This window comes from Maylandia zebra, linkage group LG15 (assembly GCF_041146795.1).
Source record: "Maylandia zebra isolate NMK-2024a linkage group LG15, Mzebra_GT3a, whole genome shotgun sequence".
In the NCBI taxonomy this organism is placed as follows: domain Eukaryota; kingdom Metazoa; phylum Chordata; class Actinopteri; order Cichliformes; family Cichlidae; genus Maylandia; species Maylandia zebra.
Window position 1 is genome coordinate 21,500,842 of NC_135181.1, and position 18,391 is coordinate 21,519,232.

The 18,391-nt window shown below is 40.0% G+C and overlaps 1 protein-coding gene across 2 annotated transcripts in view; it reads right to left on the reverse strand.

Moving 5' to 3' along the window:
* Positions 1 to 1,356: 1,356 nt before the first annotated feature.
* The window catches only part of msraa (methionine sulfoxide reductase Aa), a 58,332-nt gene continuing 41,297 nt past the window's right edge, over positions 1,357 to 18,391 (reverse strand). For both annotated transcript variants that reach the window (XM_004550676.5, XM_004550675.5), the window contains exon 6: positions 1,357 to 2,123. In XM_004550676.5, the coding sequence (XP_004550733.1) occupies positions 1,953 to 2,123 (171 nt within the window). In that variant the 3' untranslated portion in view covers positions 1,357 to 1,952. The remainder of the gene's footprint in view (positions 2,124 to 18,391) is intronic.

The following is an 18,391-nucleotide window of genomic DNA, read 5'->3' on the forward strand; positions in this document are numbered from 1 at the left end:
AAGTGACTGGACAATACATCTGGTTTTGATAAGGTTCTAAAAGGATTTAATTGCAACCTCAGATAGCAACAAATATTGCAGCCGGACTTGTATAACAAAAATTTAGACAAAATGCAAAAGCATTGTAAAAAAGGCAAGTACTGTACACCCCATCATTCTTTAGCAGGAATTAAGTAATAATGTCCTGAATGACTTTATCAGTCCCTCACATCCTTGTGGACACATTTTGGTCTATGATTCTTTACAGTGCTTTAATGTGTTGATGCTTACAAGCATTAATTTATGCACAACACTCTAAGGTTCTGATATAGAATTTCAATCAGTTTGAGGTCTGGACTTTAAGTGGGTCATTGCAACACCTTGATTCTTTTCTTTTTCAGTCATTCTGTTATAAATCTGTCAGTGTTTTTGGAGTCACTGTCCTCTTCCATGGCCTACTTTCAACTTAGTTTTGGCTAGCAGACATATTTGACTCTAGAATACTTTGGTATACAGAGGACTTCATGTAGCACTGCAAGGTGCACAGATCCTGTGGCAGCAAAACAAGCCCAAATCACCAGACCTTCCTTCACCACTGCGCTTGTGACAGTTGGTGTGGGGTGTTTGTGTTGGTATGCTGTGTTTGGTGGCACTGCGCATTATGGCCAAACATCTCCAATTTGATTCCAAAGGACAAAGTCTTGTCGTTTGTTCAGATTCAGCTTTGGAAACCTAAACTGTGTTGCTGCATTTTTATTTTTTTGAGAGGGAAGAGACTTTCTGATAGCAGCTCTTCCAAACAAGCCGTACTAGTTCAGCGTCCTTAACTGAGTTTGCTGAGATGTAGCTCTTGGGTTTCTCTGACCTCAACTCCTGACAAGAATGGCAACTATCTTGAATGTTTTACACGTACAGTATGAATAATCTTTCTCACTGCAGAATGGTCAACTAAATTGTTTGAAAATGACCTTATACTGTAACCCTTCTCAGACTGATGGTTAGCAACAGTTGCTTCTCTAAGGTCACTGATGTCCATCCTCTGTGGCATTGTGTTAACACACAACTGAATCCTCCAGACCAGCAAACTGTCAAAGCTTTGGCTTTTATAGAGGTGCTCACAATTAGCAGCAAATACTTACCCTGTTAGCTTCTATGGAAGCACGCTCCTGTATTCTTGGGTTAATTTCTGTTAAATAAAAGATGACACTCTGTAATATGTTTGTGTTGTTCAGACCTGTTAAGTTTCTTTCAGCTGTGGAATGGTGAGATTTCTTTACCTGTAAAGAATGACTCTTATCTAGAAAAAAAAAAAAAAAAAAAAGCATGTGTAGTATACACACGGGGCAGTGTAAAAGTCATAAAACACAAAAGACGCAGCAAGTTCTCAAGCTGTTTTATTCCTTTTAGTCTTTAGACAGCAGCCCACTCTCAAATATGTTTTTAAAGGAACTTAAGCAACAAACGTATAATTTTCCCAAAGCAGTTGCAAATTATAAGAGCTGATTAAACAAACTACTACAGTGAAAAAGCACTCCACACACTAACAATTCTTAATGCTGTGCAGGATTTCACTGCTCTCTGACAAGATTTCATTTTAAACACCACCTTTTCAGGATGCATGAAATTACTCAGCATTTCATCATTGATTATGTGTCGCAGAACTTTTTTTGGACTACACCTTTTTCAAAAGATTTTTTCAAAAGACTGTGAGGAGTCTTTACTGGCTTTCAAAGTTTATGTTGTGTCAGAGGGTGACATCTGGCAGGTACTGATCCTTAAAAAAAAATCATCAGATAAATGTGGACTATAATCCGATGTAAAAAAAAAAAAAGTCCATAAAATATGTCAAATGGTAGGAATTTAACCATCTGAAACACAAAACTTTTTGCATTAGTGAATATTCTCTTTCAAATCGATCCATTGCGGCATCCTTGCAGACAGATCAGAGATATTTCTCGGCTGTTTTTGGCTGTCTAGGCCTTCGTCTTGATTCCCATCGGACACGCGACACCTGTGCCTCCCAGTCCACAGTATCCATCGGGGTTTTTGCTCAGGTACTGTTGATGGTAGTCCTCAGCATAGTAGAACTGCTTGGCCTCAGCAATTTCTGTGGTGATGGAACCGTGACCTGCCTGTGTTAGTACCTAAAAGACAGAGGGGAAAAAAGAAAAGAAAAAAATCACAAATTACTGGACAGGTCATTATGAAATGAAAAACATGAATATATGAGCAGTCCAAGGCTAATCCACATCCTGCCCAAACTGATGGATCCAAATCAGTTTGTGATCGTTTCTTGAAAACAGCAAAGTGATCTCTGCCGGTTTTCTTTCTTTTTTTAAAAAAAAAGACAAAACAGACAAAACAGAACCACTTGTACAACTGAGTGGTTTCCAAATCTTCCACCTTGAGGCAGCTTTTATCTGACCCAAACACTTACTTTAATTCATTACTTTTTGGTTAATTTATTTTAAATAGTATATCTATAAATCATGTTCTTACTGACACTCCTTCAAACAGACTGGGGATGTTAACTCGGCCTTCAAACTTGGTGCACCCTTTGTTGGGTGGCGTTAAACGACACTAACGTGGTACTAGGGGAGCTAAAGAGGAACTTAGAAACCAAAAGTCCTTTCTGAAAGAAACTTTGCCTGCTTCAAAAGAGCAGTGAAGACAAACAACAGGCAGAGGGACGAGGTGACGGAGAACATCCTGCAAAGGAAAAAAAAAGTTTGTAATGCTCAAGAGTGCCTTTATCTGACCATGCAAACAAAAAAGCATATCTTTCTAGCTGCTCAAGAGATTATTTTCTGCAGATATGAAAACTTGTGTACTCAGAGACTTTGGTTTGCCCTTTTGTGTGACATGGAAACAAAAAAGTTGAAATTCACTGAAATAATCTCATATTAGCAGTGCAAATCATATACAGTACATTACCCCAGAGACACAATTCAGTTCAGCAAAAACAGATATGGTGACAATCACACACTGACTCTAATAAATTCGACTGGATTTATAAAATAAGTTAGAGTCATCAGGTTCCTCAAACTCAGGAGGGATAGATGCTGAGACTGAGTTTCCCACCATTCATCAATAAAAATATTCTTGTTAGTCTGCACCGAACCAATTTAACTGCAAGAATGATTTGACTTTGAGCAGAACTCATCTTATCAAGGTTGTTTTCTGCAGGTACTTATTAGCATCTTGTCTCTCTCGAATGTGTTTATTCAGCTCCAGGTGGGGCGGTACCTACAAAACAGACAATGCGCTCACACGCATTCAGTGTGTAATCATTTGGTGATGACACCCTCTCCTCCTTGTGATAAAAATTACTCAACCAGATGGCGTGTGGGTTAAATAAAAGACAGAGAAACGGTAGGCATGAAGACGATGAAACTTTTGCTTCTGATGGAGGGATGTGTGTGTGTTTTTAGCATGTGCACAGACATCATGAGGCTTTTTATTGGATCGCACCCTACGGTAGATGTTGGGAGACATAAATTTGGCAGAACATTTACAGGTTTAGCCTTTTATCTGCAGAGCTGCTGTTATTCTTCCTGACATGAAAGCTGCTAAAAGGAATACAAACCCAGAGCCCCTGTAGCCACTGCACTAGGTTTATGCTAATTAACCTAAATAATCATAAAACAGAGCAATTTTTCATGGTTCAACTCGGGATCTTCACGAAGGCTGGATTTGGTTTATTTATGTCAAACTCCCTCCATGTTTATTTGGTTAAAATTTTATTTGAAAGCCACACAATGAGGTTAATTATTTAAGCACTCAGTGCTTCAGAACATTCTGAATGGAAACATACTATAATCCACAGTTTGATTATATGCTCCATATCCTGTGATTTTATGGCTTATGTGGCTTTTTCTACTTGATAATGTTATAAACACAGTGAAATAAAAACACAAATCTTTTAAAAAATCTGTATTTTCTGACATTTGTAATTAATGATATTCAATGAAAAAATGCGACAGTAAAATGTTTTACTCTTGATAGTTTTATTGCTAATATAACATCTAGTCCTTTTACTGAATATTATATTTCTTATTTAAGTACCATGAGCTTCACAGACATATTGATACTTATTGGAAAATAAAGCACTTTGATTCAACATCATGGTAAATGGTAAATGGCCTGTATTTATATAGCGCTTTTACTAGTCCCTAAGGACCCCAAAGCGCTTTACATATCCAGTCATCCACCCATTCACACACTGGTGATGGCAAGCTACATTGTAGCCACAGCCACCCTGGGGCGCACTGACAGAGGCGAGGCTGCCGGACACTGGCGCCACCGGGCCCTCTGACCACCACCAGTAGGCAACGGGTGAAGTGTCTTGCCCAAGGACACAACGACCAAGACTGTCCGAGCCGGGGCTCGAACCGGCAACCTTCCGATTACAAGGCGAACTGCGATTGCATCCATCGTCCTTCCCTGCTTTTATTCCCCCATGCAGTGTTTTTGTCATTAGCCAAAGACCCAAAGGCCTCAAATAGGTGACCTGGACCTGAAGCACAGCAGGGTCCTTCTGCTCTGGTCTGAATGCAGTTTCATTGATACTGGGCCTTGACAAGCAACAGCCAGAGTGTAATGGTACAAGATTGGTTTAAATGATTGGGTTACAGTTCCTGAAAGCCATCAATTTATTCTGATTCAGGTTAGTTTGGGCCTTTAAAACCAGGAATTAGAAAAAAAAACTCATCCCAAAGAAATTCCCAATGACATTTGTGTTTGATAAATTGAAGTCTAGCCTTTAACATTTTGTCATGCGTCTCTTTTTATGTGCTTAGATGAGGAGGGTAGGTTTTCATTAGCCTTGACCCTTTACTGCCAAGTGTATTACATTTGCATACATTTTTAACCTCTTAGCTGTAAAAGGCTGGTGGGGTATTGTTGTCACCCGGCTGGTGGGTGGGCAGGAAGTGTGGACACCCAAATTTGTGAATGCAATAACTCAAGAATGAGGTGAAGGGATGTCACCTGGAATTTTCAAATTCATGTGTCCATCTAGTAGGTTGCTGACGGGTAGCCCTCAGGAATTTATACTGTTAGTACCATACAAACAAGCAATACTGCAGATAGTAATTAATGGCTATCTCCAAGGCCGTCTTACAGGGTTCTTCAGGATGATTTCCAAAGCAGCTGCCAGTTTTATATCACTTGGTAGGAGTCATGTTCCATGTTTTTGAATATGGTTCAGTAAAAAGGTTGTCCATCAACTTGATTTTCATTTTCGGGAAGAAAAAGCAAAACAGGGATAAACTGGCACTCGTGTAGCTCTTTTCTAGGCCACATCAACAGCGAGTTTAGAATCCCAATATACCCAACAAGCATGTCTTTGGGAGGAATCACCACACAGGCACAGGCAGAGCATGCAAATTCCACACTGAACTTTCCAAATAAGGGTTTAAACTCAGAATCTTCTTGCTGGAAGGCAACAGTACTACTCAGTAACCCACCATCACACCCAAATGAAAACCAGGTCCAGGTGGTAAGCAGACATTGTGTTGGTATAGCAAAACAAAAGCATCTACTATTTAATGTACTACGTGGTGGTATATGTGCATTAAAATACTTCTCCTTTCAAGTTTCTCCCTGCAGGATACATTCACGGTGCATTCAATTCCATGAATGCTGGAAAAACCAGCATGCTCACAGACTCTACAGCTTGAGATCTCTCATCACGACCACATGACCTTCAGGTTTGTTTGTGCAAGCGGTCAGAAAGGGATTGGCTTAAAAATAGCAGCTGCAAAGGCATCTGCCTGGACACAAGATTACTTTGAATGTGAAATCAGCCAAATTCAAATCAGGTAAGGTTTATGATTTTATGGACATAGTGTCATGACTTTTTTTTTTTTATCACATATCTTATATGAGAGAAAATAAAGAAAAACACAATAGTTCATTTAATAGGTCCTTAAGGACTATTCTTTCTAGCAGCTTCTGTCTGAATGGATATATTGGTGCGCTGACATCTACCAGTCGATTACTTTGATGATATGGCAAATAGGTATAATGTGAAGCCCCTGTTTGGACTGCACTTCCAGTTTGAACACAAAGAACTCTTTGGGGAAATACTAAAAAGTTCTCACTTTATTTTTAGTACAAAAACAATCAAACTAAAGCTGCAATTTCACACATTGGTGCCTCTAATACTTAGTGAGAGGTAATTGTTTGCAAACCATTTTAACTTCATTGACGTCAGCACTCGGCAGTTGTTGAAGAAAATGTCAGCAAACATACCCAGAGGGTTTAAGCAGCTTTTATAGCAAAAAACAAAACAAAAACAAAGACACAAAAGATGTGACGCCGGCAAGTTCTGCTCTTAATGCAGTTTGCTCACTGCTGTTTGATTCATTGCTTCCTGTGAAGATTCCCCACCATGACTGCACTGACACCACAATTTAATTTGAGTAAGAAGGGTGGAGGTATAGCACAGCAGCAGTTAGTCAGAACGGGATTCTCTTTTCTGCTGCAGCCATTCGTGATTCAGGCTGGTGAGCTGGATTCACAAGTACAGTAGGCAGGTTTATTTTTAGAAGCTTGTAATTATCTTTTGAGTGTTTATAGTTATGTCATATCAAACATAACATAAGATATATAGGGGTGGGATTCACCACACGATATCGACAGATTGTCTCTGACTGTTTGCTGTCTGATGCTCTCCAGTTTATTTTCTTGCTGTGACTTTCTTCTTTTCTACAGCAAGCTAGTTCAGTTTTCTTCACATTACTGTCACTCATGTGATAAGAGTCACCACAAGGAGTCATGACACAGTCGCTCTGGTCAGTTAAACTGGTGAGATACAAACTAAAAATATCAGTATTTGCTGTCAGTGAAACCAGAGTTTTATGGATAGATTCTACATCAGTATATGCCCCAAAATACGCTTTCATTGACTCCTTTGAAAATCATTTATTTCCCAAGTAATTTGTGACAAAATAACTAGCTGCCTCTCTATCCTATCATTCATACGAACTCAAACTCCACCATCTTGAACTGCAATAAGCACTGGTAGTCCTTGTTCTGCCCTGCATGAACCAGATCTCCACCTGCTCCCGGTTCTTCCAGTTTGGAGCAGACCTCTAAAGCAGAACAAGGAACTACCATTGCCAGATGAAGTCCCAGATGGTGGAGTTGGAGTACATCTGACTGCAGGACGAGAACCTCTCTGGGAGAGCAGCTGAATAAAACTGAGCAATCTGCCCAGTGAACCAGCCAGCAGAGAAAAAAACAGAAAGGAAGTGTTATCAGCATCAGAACTTTCAAAATAAGACTACTAAATGAATCGTGAATGGCGTTATTCTTTCACACAGAAGGGGAAAAAAGACTAAAAGAATAATATTAAGTAAGCTATCAAGTATACTTGGTGGGGAAAGACAGGCTCAAGTAAAACCATATATTGTCACACCTGTACTTACATATATGGATGCATCAAGCTGCAGATTCGGGAAAGTCTGGTTCTTTTACAGTAACCCCAAATATCCTGATTTTAAATCTCAGCCACGTTCAGAAATAAAGGAATTACCTTGAATCAGCAAGTGGAGATCTTGGAATTGTTATTTTACTTACCGAGTGTGAGATTGTATCTCGGCGCCTACAGTAGAATTACAAACACCAAGTGGATTAAAAGCTCTGGCAGCTATCAGCCTCTCAAACTATGTTTTGTTTCTAACACTGCTTCTGTTCTCCACAGGAACAATGTGCACATCAATATTCATGAGTGACTTGCATTGACCATTGGTTGTGGGAGTGTAGTGGGCGGACTATGTGTGAACATTTTGAAGTTGATTGTGATCTGTAAAGGGAGCTGTGTGCTCACAGTTCCATAAATTCGATTTTTTTTTAGGTTCTGACATTTTTTTCAGGAATTCTTACCATGACTTGGCCGTGAGACATGACTGACTGCTGACCGATCACAGTCTGACGTCTTTCGTGACCTTTGTTAAGTGATTGGGAAAGTGTTGCCAGGACAAATGATTCTGTATATGAATATGCAGAATCTGTAGGCAAGAGGCAAATGTTTTGTTCCAGAAGCTTTAAGGGTTGTGTTTGTAGTGGAAGTACTATTGACCAGTTGCCTTTGAGCAGGCTTTGGTCGACTGCTGGCAAACAATCTGTGTTTAGAGAACAAGACAGATGGCATTTGCCAAGATGCATCTGACAACTATTGGCTATCGAATGACAATGATTTAGCTTTTAATTATTTATCTGCATTTGTAAACAATGACCAGTGGGTGGAAATGGAAATCTTGGCCCAGATATCTGCTGGCTACACCGGAAACTCTGAAAAATTGGCTTCAGCCGAGGGTGACCAGGTGTCCCACTTTATATACAGCATTTTTATTCTTTATCCAACTGCCGAAGGTAAACAAACGCCTCATTAGAAATGTGTGGCTCAAAAAGAGAAGTGTTGATATATGTGGGGATGATGAATGCATCCCTGCTGAAACCCAAACAGAACAGCACAACAAATAACAGATAACAACGTTAACAGTTACTGTGATAGAAAAAGGGATGAACAAATGTAAAAGGACAACACGACCACGTTTCCCCTGAGGTTTCATTCATTCTTGAACACATTAGGAAATTTGCAATCCGATAACTGTTGAATGGAATTGATGCAAAAGACTTTGAAGCGTCAAGTTTTAGTAATCCTCCCACATTTTACCAAACAAATATACTCTTTGACAATATCTCAGCCAGCAGCACGGCCCCCCAGGGTCGGCAAGATAAACTACATGAAACAGGAGGAAAACACGGTGGGTGACAGACGGAGCATGATGCCGGCTACTTTCCAGACTTAGTTAAATGGTAACTAAGTCTGGAAAGTTCATTTTTAAGGTGCTTTTCAAAGACATGTAGTCACAAAGCACTGTGCAACAAAACAAACAAACGTCATTAAAGAACCACAAAGAGAAACAAGACAATGAAAACCACCCTGGGGTCCAGTTGGTTCATGTCCTTGCTTTTTGTTGATGTTGTTATATTAATGTTATATATTATTAATTTTGATTTTTGTACTGACACTGTGATACACTACACACTGCAAAACAATTAGCGTTCACATTTAACTCACATGGTAACAATGGTGCTTATGGCTCTTTTTCTGAGCTGGTGTAAGAGCTGTCACTCATACTCTGCTATGGAGACCAGTTGAAAAAGAGAGTCGCTGTTTGTTGTGCGAAAGCGCCGATCAACTATGGGGTTACAAGACAATCCTCCCGTGTGATCTCTGTGGTGAATCTGAACTGTTTGCGATGCAATCTTATCAATAAGTGTGTATATATTTATGTATGCATATATTTATGTGAAATCTTTTTGTAACCATGGTAACATGGTAACCATGAGTTTCAGCACGTCACAACCAGACAGTCAAAAACAGTCAAAGCTGGAGTCTGCTGTGTCTGAATTCTGCACTCAAACTGCTTTACATCATCTCCCTGGTATTATTATAACCTGTGGTTTATGTGGGGTCAAATAATACTAATAGAGCTCACAATGAATCATTTCTGTATGAGTTATTTGCAAAACCAAATACATTAGGGGCTTTAAAGTGCAACGAAACCTGAAGCCAATAACCAGATTTTCATTTCTCCACATCAGGTCTTAATGATGCTCGATGACAAACTGTTTAATCAGTGCTACCTGTAAGGCTGTGTGGCTTCCTGTTTACCTCTTGCCTGCTTTGTTAAAATTAAAAATGTTTCCACACATGCACTGCAACCCTGAACTACGCAAGACATTTTCTGAAGGCGCTGTATGTCAACCTGAATCATTTTAGAATCACATTGACACACTTATGTGTGTAATATCACATTACCATGAGCAGAGTAGGAATGTAGTCAGCTGAAATAGTGAGAATTATGGGGGGGAAATGACTTGATCTTTAAGTAAATATAAAATGATAAGATAAGACAAATCTTTATTAACATAGTAGCTTTTTGAAATTTGTACAATTTCCAGCACAGTCAATCATCAAACTATCAGAGTGAACATTGACAGATTTATATGTTTATATAATTTTGTGATAACAGACCTTATCAGCCACTGAAGAATGTATGTTAAAAACATCTTCTGGAATTGTCCATCATGTTTTCAACAAATGAAGCAACAGACAGTTGCATTTTTAGACTTTTTACAGGTTTTGATTACAGTAAAACACCTTACAGTGAATATTAAGGATGCACGGCACCATGAGCTACTTTACAACTTCTGCCAGTTTCAGATGACGAATGACGAAATGAGCATCTGTGGAGAATTTCGAGCAGCCCCTAACTCTGATAGAAGTCACCATCAACCACCACAACCAGCTGTTTCTTATGCGAGCTCGGAAGTTTCTGTTGTGGTTTAACTACACTTCGAACATCTGTTTTCGTTTTCATTCGGAAATGGGTGCTATTGAGGGAATTGTAAATATCATAACTGATCAATCAGCATGCATTAGGCAGAATGCTGGTGTTTTATACGCAAAGCTGGCTTCACTGTAAGAAAAACTAAATGGGCATGAGGTTGTTTTATTTCAAATCAGAAACACTTATATTGTAATTATGAAAACTCAAATAAAATATGGGCTATTTTCTGTAGAAACATGTAAATAATTACTTTAGCCATTTAGCTCCATTTACTCCTACTCATTGAGCATGGGCTCTATAGCTCTATAGCACCCCCTGCTGAACCCCAAATGGGATTAATGGAAGTGTAACGGCTCTCCTAGAATGGCTCTGGTTAGACAAAGCAATCACCATCAGATGAGGATGAGGTCAACATGTCCTGCTTCCTGCACACTTCACGTAAACCATGGACGATATCCTTTTTGTGCTCCATGAGAGGAAGATAAACCTCATAAAGACCTAAATCTCCTTCTAAGTAACCTTCTATCATGACTCATTGTGATATGTTCTTTTCATGATCTGCTGGTTGAATTTTTTTAAAGTCGCTTTTCAAGCCAACTGTGATTATTTAACACGCACACACACAAAAAGGCAAGCTTTCATCTGAGATAATAAACACTGGTTACTGGACAAAAATATGCATGCTAACAATAACTCGAGGAGGAAACCTGTAATACCCAAAATGGCTGCATTCTCCATTATGCTGCTGTAGTGGCATCTTTAACTGTGTTTCATTGCATTTGTTTGTGCTGGTCCTGCTGCTGTTAGCAGCCTGCTATAAATGCATAATTCACATCCATTAATTTGCATGTCAGAGAAGTAGATTGCTCATTTGGAATGCAAATACCTTGACTGCTCTGGTAAAGCAGGAAAACGTGAACAACACTGATAAGCACCCATGAGACAGAGAGAGGAATGAAAAAAGGTGAAGCTGGCATGTTAAAAGAACTAGAAAGGGATTTCATAGACAAAGAAGAAATGGAAAGAAAAGGAAATAGGAAAGGGGAAAACAGCTATTTTGTGTTCAGAAGTGGATATATGAATGTTCATGAAAAGAAAATGTAGCCAGAGAGGTGCATCAAGAGAGAAAGAGGTGCCAGAACAATGAGTACAAACTGCTTTAGCACCCATGCTTGCACCCACAGTCCGAGCACACATTATTACATAAAGCGAGCATGCAAGTGTGCGCGGGCACACACACACACACACCACTTCCACCTGCCATTTTAGACGCAGTGCACACCCTAATGATGGGTAGGAGGCAAGAAAAGAAAGGGGAGGCTCCTTTCATGCTTTCAACCACCAGCCGCCTGCAAGGTAATTTACTGCAGTGCTGTTGTACCTTACACACACATATATACACACCAAATTCCCCAATCACTCTCTGTGTGAACAATACAATCAAGCCAGGCGGCGAAGCGAAAGTAGTCAATACCCTGACACCAAATTAACCAGACTCTTTCTTCTCTTTTAACCCTCTCATCTCTCTTTATCACCAGTCCTGGCCTAAACTTTATCTCCGCATTGCTCTCCCCTCTACATTTTTTATACTTGCACGTGTAGAATAAGGCAATAAACATTCAGTTTGTGTCTGAAAGGCACGTCCTGGGAAATTCCTCAGTGCTGTGATGCAGTTTGCATTCTCGCTTTGTTTGAAAGAAGAGAGAAAAAGTAGGCGGTTGGCGTGAGCATCCACAGCCACTGTGGATGCAGAGACAAAGACTTTAACAAGATTTTTTTTTTTTTGGTGGGGGGGGGGCATAAATTCATAAATATTTTAAAGACAGCACTGTACCATTGCGTGCCAATTTAATGCACAGAGGTAAACACTGGAATACGATGCATCTACTATCTCAAAATGAGGAGGGGGGAAAAAGACACTAAATAATTCAAATTTAGCCTGATTTATGGCAGGGGAATCCTTAAACTTAAAACTGTTGCAGCTTTATGTAAAACATTACATATGGAGGACTGCAGACCCAATACCTAACCTTCAGTGTATGTATACGTGTGTGTGCGTTATTTTGCAACTAAAGGGATTTTCGTGGAGGACAGATTTAAGACCCAGATGGTTTGGCATGGAGTCTGTTTGCTATAGGCCAACTGCTTGCACACACACACACACACGCACGCACGCACGCACGCACGCACGCACGCACGCACGCACGCACACGCACACACACACACACACACACACACACACACACAGATGGGAGAGGTGGGGTGGCCAATCTGGTGAGAAAAAAAATGAGAGAGGAAACAAAACCTAAAAGAGATTTTTATAGAGGAATCTATCCATCCATCAAATGTCTCTGTAATTACTCGACAATGTAAATGGAGGGAGGAAGTAAAAAATAATATAAAAATGCTATTAATAAGACATGTTATTAAAACAGGGCTTTTTGAGAGCCTAAGAAATACTTCACATAATGAAATAAAATACAGGAAACAATAACCTGAAACATATATTACAGGGCAGGTGAAGTTTAAGTTTAATATCAACATTGAGTATAGTCTTGGATGTGTAAGGAGTTCTGAAGGAATTGGGGAAAGCCATGATGAAAAGTCACAACAGGCCTTGTGCTTAGTGCTGCAGCAGAGAGAAATTTCCCACCCAGCAAAAGCGTGTCTAAAAAGGACAACTTTGTTAACATCTGGTTCAAACTAAAGGGTGAAAAAACATCGTCTCCCAATGACACATATGAAATATCTGCCTCCTCAACACTTCTGCAAAATCATGTGACAGCCAGCACGACCTAACGCACATTCTTGTTGCTGTGAAGTAACAGTGCTAACCACTGCACCACCATGCCACCTCAGCATCTGAGAACAAGAGCTTTTCAGTGTCACAGAGGCTCAAACAGGTAAGTTCACCATGCAAGACACAGAAACGTAATCCTATGAGAAACATAATTTATATCTATATATATGTAAATGGTGAAACCAAATGTTTTCTTAAAAATATATTCCTGGCTGGGATGTTGTGTGGCTGTCTGATTTTAACCATTTCACAGTCAAATAAAATGTCAATCCAAATGGTTAATTTTTTAAATCCAAAGATGTCTAAAACACATTTACATTTTTGGAAGAAGCGGGTGCTGAGAAAAAGGTCACACAGCAACAGATAAGAAAGAGCTTCTGGACATAAGTGGAGTGTGTAACACATTAATGCCGTGGCAGACGGCTACATTTTGATATATCTGTGTATTAGTGGAAGTGTTGGCATCGAGGTTTTTGTTTCCCGCCTTGCCAGGTGGGGGTTGTATTTATTCACACACAAGTTTGCAAACCTATGTTTGAGCATTCGAAACAAATAAGTTAGCTTGGGAATAAAACAAGGAGACCTCACCATAGTTTTATCTCTTTTAACAAGGACATGCCCATTGTATTAGATCTGCAAAGAAAAATGCATCATATACATATTATCTTGAATGCAATTGTGTAATATCGAAGAAGGAGTCACATTAAACCACAGCCAACTGCATTTTCCCACTGGTTCTGCATCCCTCTGGAATCCATGAAATATTAGGATCTAAAACTTGTGTTTATAACATCTGGCATACAACAAATCTTACATGTGTGAAATATCCATAAGCTGCTCTAGTGATTCTGTTTGACTCGAGTGAATATTTGCAATAATGTGCTAAAAGCCTGCAGGCAAACAAGTCACCATCTACCTGTTTGTCACTCACCTACAATGTCTGTCCATTGTTAAAAATGGTGACTCAATTTCCACAAAATAAATAAATAAAAAGTGGGCTGGCTGGGTCTTCAGCCCATAATAAGATTTTTTTTTCTCTAGTGGAAAACCACTTGACAAAAACTTCATTTCATTTTGTTATGTGCCTCCAGCCTCACTCCAGCAAATGTTTTGATGAAAGTTGAACCATTTTCCACTCATATCTGGATCAATTTGCATCCTGCCCAGTAAAATCCTCATTTAACTGAATCTTTGCAACGACTCTGTTATCTTATTCAACACACACTGACTGTACAGAATGGTAAGGAAATACATAGTGATCACATTTTGATTTATTATTCAAATGGACACAAAAATGTTTTTATTGCACCGTCGTGTAAAAACAACACTAATTTCTGCTTTTGAAAAACTATACAGCCGGTAAGTTCACTATGTTCCTGAAGCCTTTGTTACTCACCATGTTTATTGTATACATAACTTTGGTGACTGGTTAGTGATTTCAATGTGTCCTTGGTTAACCTCGCTGGCCATAAAGCCAAAGCATTTCCAAACAACTGATGACGATCTGCTTTGAGGGACAAACTCGCCGCCTCTTGTCGTTCCAGACATTTGAGTTTTGTTGTATATCTGTTGTTTGATGTCGTGTTCCTGATTGCGGAAACTTTATGCTGCAGGATGCAGGGAACCACTGTGGTTAACACGTTAGATCTGCAGTCTATTGGCAGAGCATGCATTTTGAATATTACTCGATCGTGTTCACTTAATTGTGGAAAGCCAAAGTCTTGATCAAGATTCAAATTCAATTAATCGTACGGCCCAAGTGTGCCTGTCTCTTGCAGCCCTGTCTCGTCTTGTCCAGCTGCATTTTATCAGCCTGCTACACAAAAATCTAAATCAGTTATTAATTTATATGCAATTATTTTTTCTTTCTTATAGATCCCGTGTTTTTCAGCTAAGTGTCTGAAGATATGTGACAGCAATACTGTCAATTCTGCCCTTTTATCAGCCCTTACAGACATTAAATAGGTTTACTTTACAGTGGGGCAAAAAAGTATTTAGTCAGCCACCGATTGTGCAAGTTCCCCCACCTAAAATGATGACAGAGGTCAGTAATTTGCACCAGAGGTACACTTCAACTGTGAGAGACAGAATGTGAAAAAAAATCCATGAATCCACATGGTAGGATTTGTAAAGAATTTATTCGTAAATCAGGGTGGAAAATAAGTATTTGGTCAATGACAAAAATACAACTCAATACTTTGTAACATAACCTTTGTTGGCAATAACAGAGGTCAAACGTTTACTATAGGTCTTTACCAGGTTTGCACACACAGTAGCTGGTATTTTGGCCCATTCCTCCATGCAGATCTTCTCGAGAGCAGTGATGTTTTGGGGCTGTCGCCGAGCAACACGGACTTTCAACTCCCGCCACAGATTTTCTATGGGGTTGAGGTCTGGAGACTGGCTAGGCCACTCCAGGACTTTCAAATGCTTCTTACGGAGCCACTCCTTTGTTGCCCGGGCGGTGTGTTTTGGATCATTGTCATGTTGGAAGACCCAGCCTCGTTTCATCTTCAAAGTTCTCACTGATGGAAGGAGGTTTTGGCTCAAAATCTCACGATACATGGCCCCATTCATTCTGTCCTTAACACGGATCAGTCGTCCTGTCCCCTTGGCAGAAAAACAGCCCCATAGCATGATGTTTCCACCCCCATGCTTCACAGTAGGTATGGTGTTCTTGGGATGCAACTCAGTATTCGTCTTCCTCCAAACACGACGAGTTGAGTTTATACCAAAAAGTTCTACTTTGGTTTCATCTGACCACATGACATTCTCCCAATCCTCTGCTGTATCATCCATGTGCTCTGTGGCAAACTTCAGACGGGCCTGGACATGCACTGGCTTCAGCAGCGGAACACGTCTGGCACTGCGGGATTTGATTCCCTGCCGTTGTAGTGTGTTACTGATGGTGACCTTTGTTACTTTGGTCCCAGCTCTCTGCAGGTCATTCACCAGGTCCCCCCGTGTGGTTCTGGGATCTTTGCTCACCGTTCTCATGATCATTTTGACCCCACGGGATGAGATCTTGCGTGGAGCCCCAGATCGAGGGAGATTATCAGTGGTCTTGTACGTCTTCCATTTTCTGATGATTGCTCCCACAGTTGATTTTTTCACACCAAGCTGCTTGCCTATTGTAGATTCACTCTTCCCAGTCTGGTGCAGGTCTACAATACTTTTCCTGGTGTCCTTCGAAAGCTCTTTGGCCTTGGCCATGGCGGAGTTTGGAGTCTGACTGTTTGAGGCTGTGGACAGGTGTCTTTTATACAGATGATGAGTTCAAACAGGTGCCATTCATACAGGTAACGAGTGGGGGGACAGAAAAGCTTCTTACAGAAGACGTTACAGGTCTGTGAGAGCCAGAGATTTTCCTTGTTTGAGGTGACCAAATACTTATTTTCCACCCTAATTTACGAATAAATTCTTTACAAATCCTACCATGTGGATTCATGGATTTTTTTTTCACATTCTGTCTCTCACAGTTGAAGTGTACCTCTGGTGCAAATTACTGACCTCTGTCATCATTTTAAGTGGGGGAACTTGCACAATCGGTGGCTGACTAAATACTTTTTTGCCCCACTGTACTTTGTTATGACCTCGAATTCCAGCGTTCACCTAATGGGACTCAACTCCTAACATTTAAACTCAGCGCTCTGTGAAACAAAACATTAATTTAAAAGAAAAAAAATTCTATCAGTTGACAACCTCTTACATTTGTTTTCAGCTCAGCAAGCTTCAACTATTACTCCAGTTAATGCTAAATGTCCAGTAAATATAACACAAGATACATTTTATGATTATCTTCAACTCAAGATGCTTTTGGGGAAAAGCTGCCTAAGAAAACTGGTACAAACACAATTTCTGACATGAAACAATAAAGACAATCACATTGGCCTTCTCTGTGTATGGACGAAGCTTAACTTCGGGACAATTTAATATCATTACATGTCCATTAGTTGATGTTTTTCAGTTGTTATGGTAAGAGTAGGGTTCATCCCCCACCTCTCACCATGTTCCCAATCCACTCTGATGTCTTAGGCTCTCTACTGGGTTGTTGTTAATTAATGCTCCCACATTATTACTTCCCCCTTCTGCTGGACGAGCTGTTTTTGATATTCATGTTACACGCACAAAGCCACAGCATAACCAGAACCATTATGAAACCCCAACGACTGCACTCCATTCAGCCCATTCAAGTGCTTGATTCTGAGACAAATTCTGCTGAGAGAAAAAACAAAAGGTTTCCGAAAGAAAAGGAAGGGCAAACAGGGTGAAAAAAGGCCTTTAATGAAGACCAGACTACACTAGAATAGAATAGAGTAGAATAAAGTAACCTCTTCTTCGTCAGTTTCCATGGCAACAAGCCCTTTGGTGGGATGGTGGTGGAGAAGCCTCAGCAGGAGCGTTTGAGAGAGGCAGCGTGTGAACATCTTCTGTGTGTGCAGACTTTAAAAGCATATGGAAATATATGGAGAATGCTGCATGTACACACCGACAGGTCCATTATGTTTCAGTATTCACACACTGTAGTCAAAAGTCTCTGATACAGACGGCAAGAAAGAGGGCTGAGAAGCAGAGGGGGATGCTGGTAAATGGAAGTTAGTAACAAGGAGGAAGAAAAAAGAATCCAAATGGAGGATGAGGAGACAAAGGGTGCGCTTACATGGATGCAGGGCTTTACTGGCTTTACATCATATGCTGGAGGGTTTCTTTTAATGAATGCATAAAAAATTGAAATGTTTCTGTTTCTTCATATCTGTGCAGGAATACGAATACAAATGGTTAATCTGACTAGTTTGTGTTGATCTCAGCCACAATCCCGGCAGATCAGCTCATTTCAGTGCAAGCACACAGCAGCTGACAACTCATGGCTGATGAGATGCTTCTACACATCCAGTTATCAAATCTCACCTATACCATGTTGCTTAAGCTGTTACTATAGTTATTATGCATCTGCAATCCTCTTTGCAACCCACTTCAACAAACATTCTGACATAATCAGTGTTATATATAGCCATTGATCTGCCATTGATCTGCTCTGTCTGCCTTTGGCTTTCCATGGAAGCACATGGAAGGAGAACAAGCTAACAGAGACTTGAGACTTGAGCATTGTGGGCATGAGAAGTAGAGTAGTTTTTATATAGACAACCAGAGGAGTCACCACCTGCTGACCATAAGACCATTTAAGACTTTTACTTTTAGTTCCAGATATGCTTGAAATAAAGTCTGTTGTTTCACTTTACATATT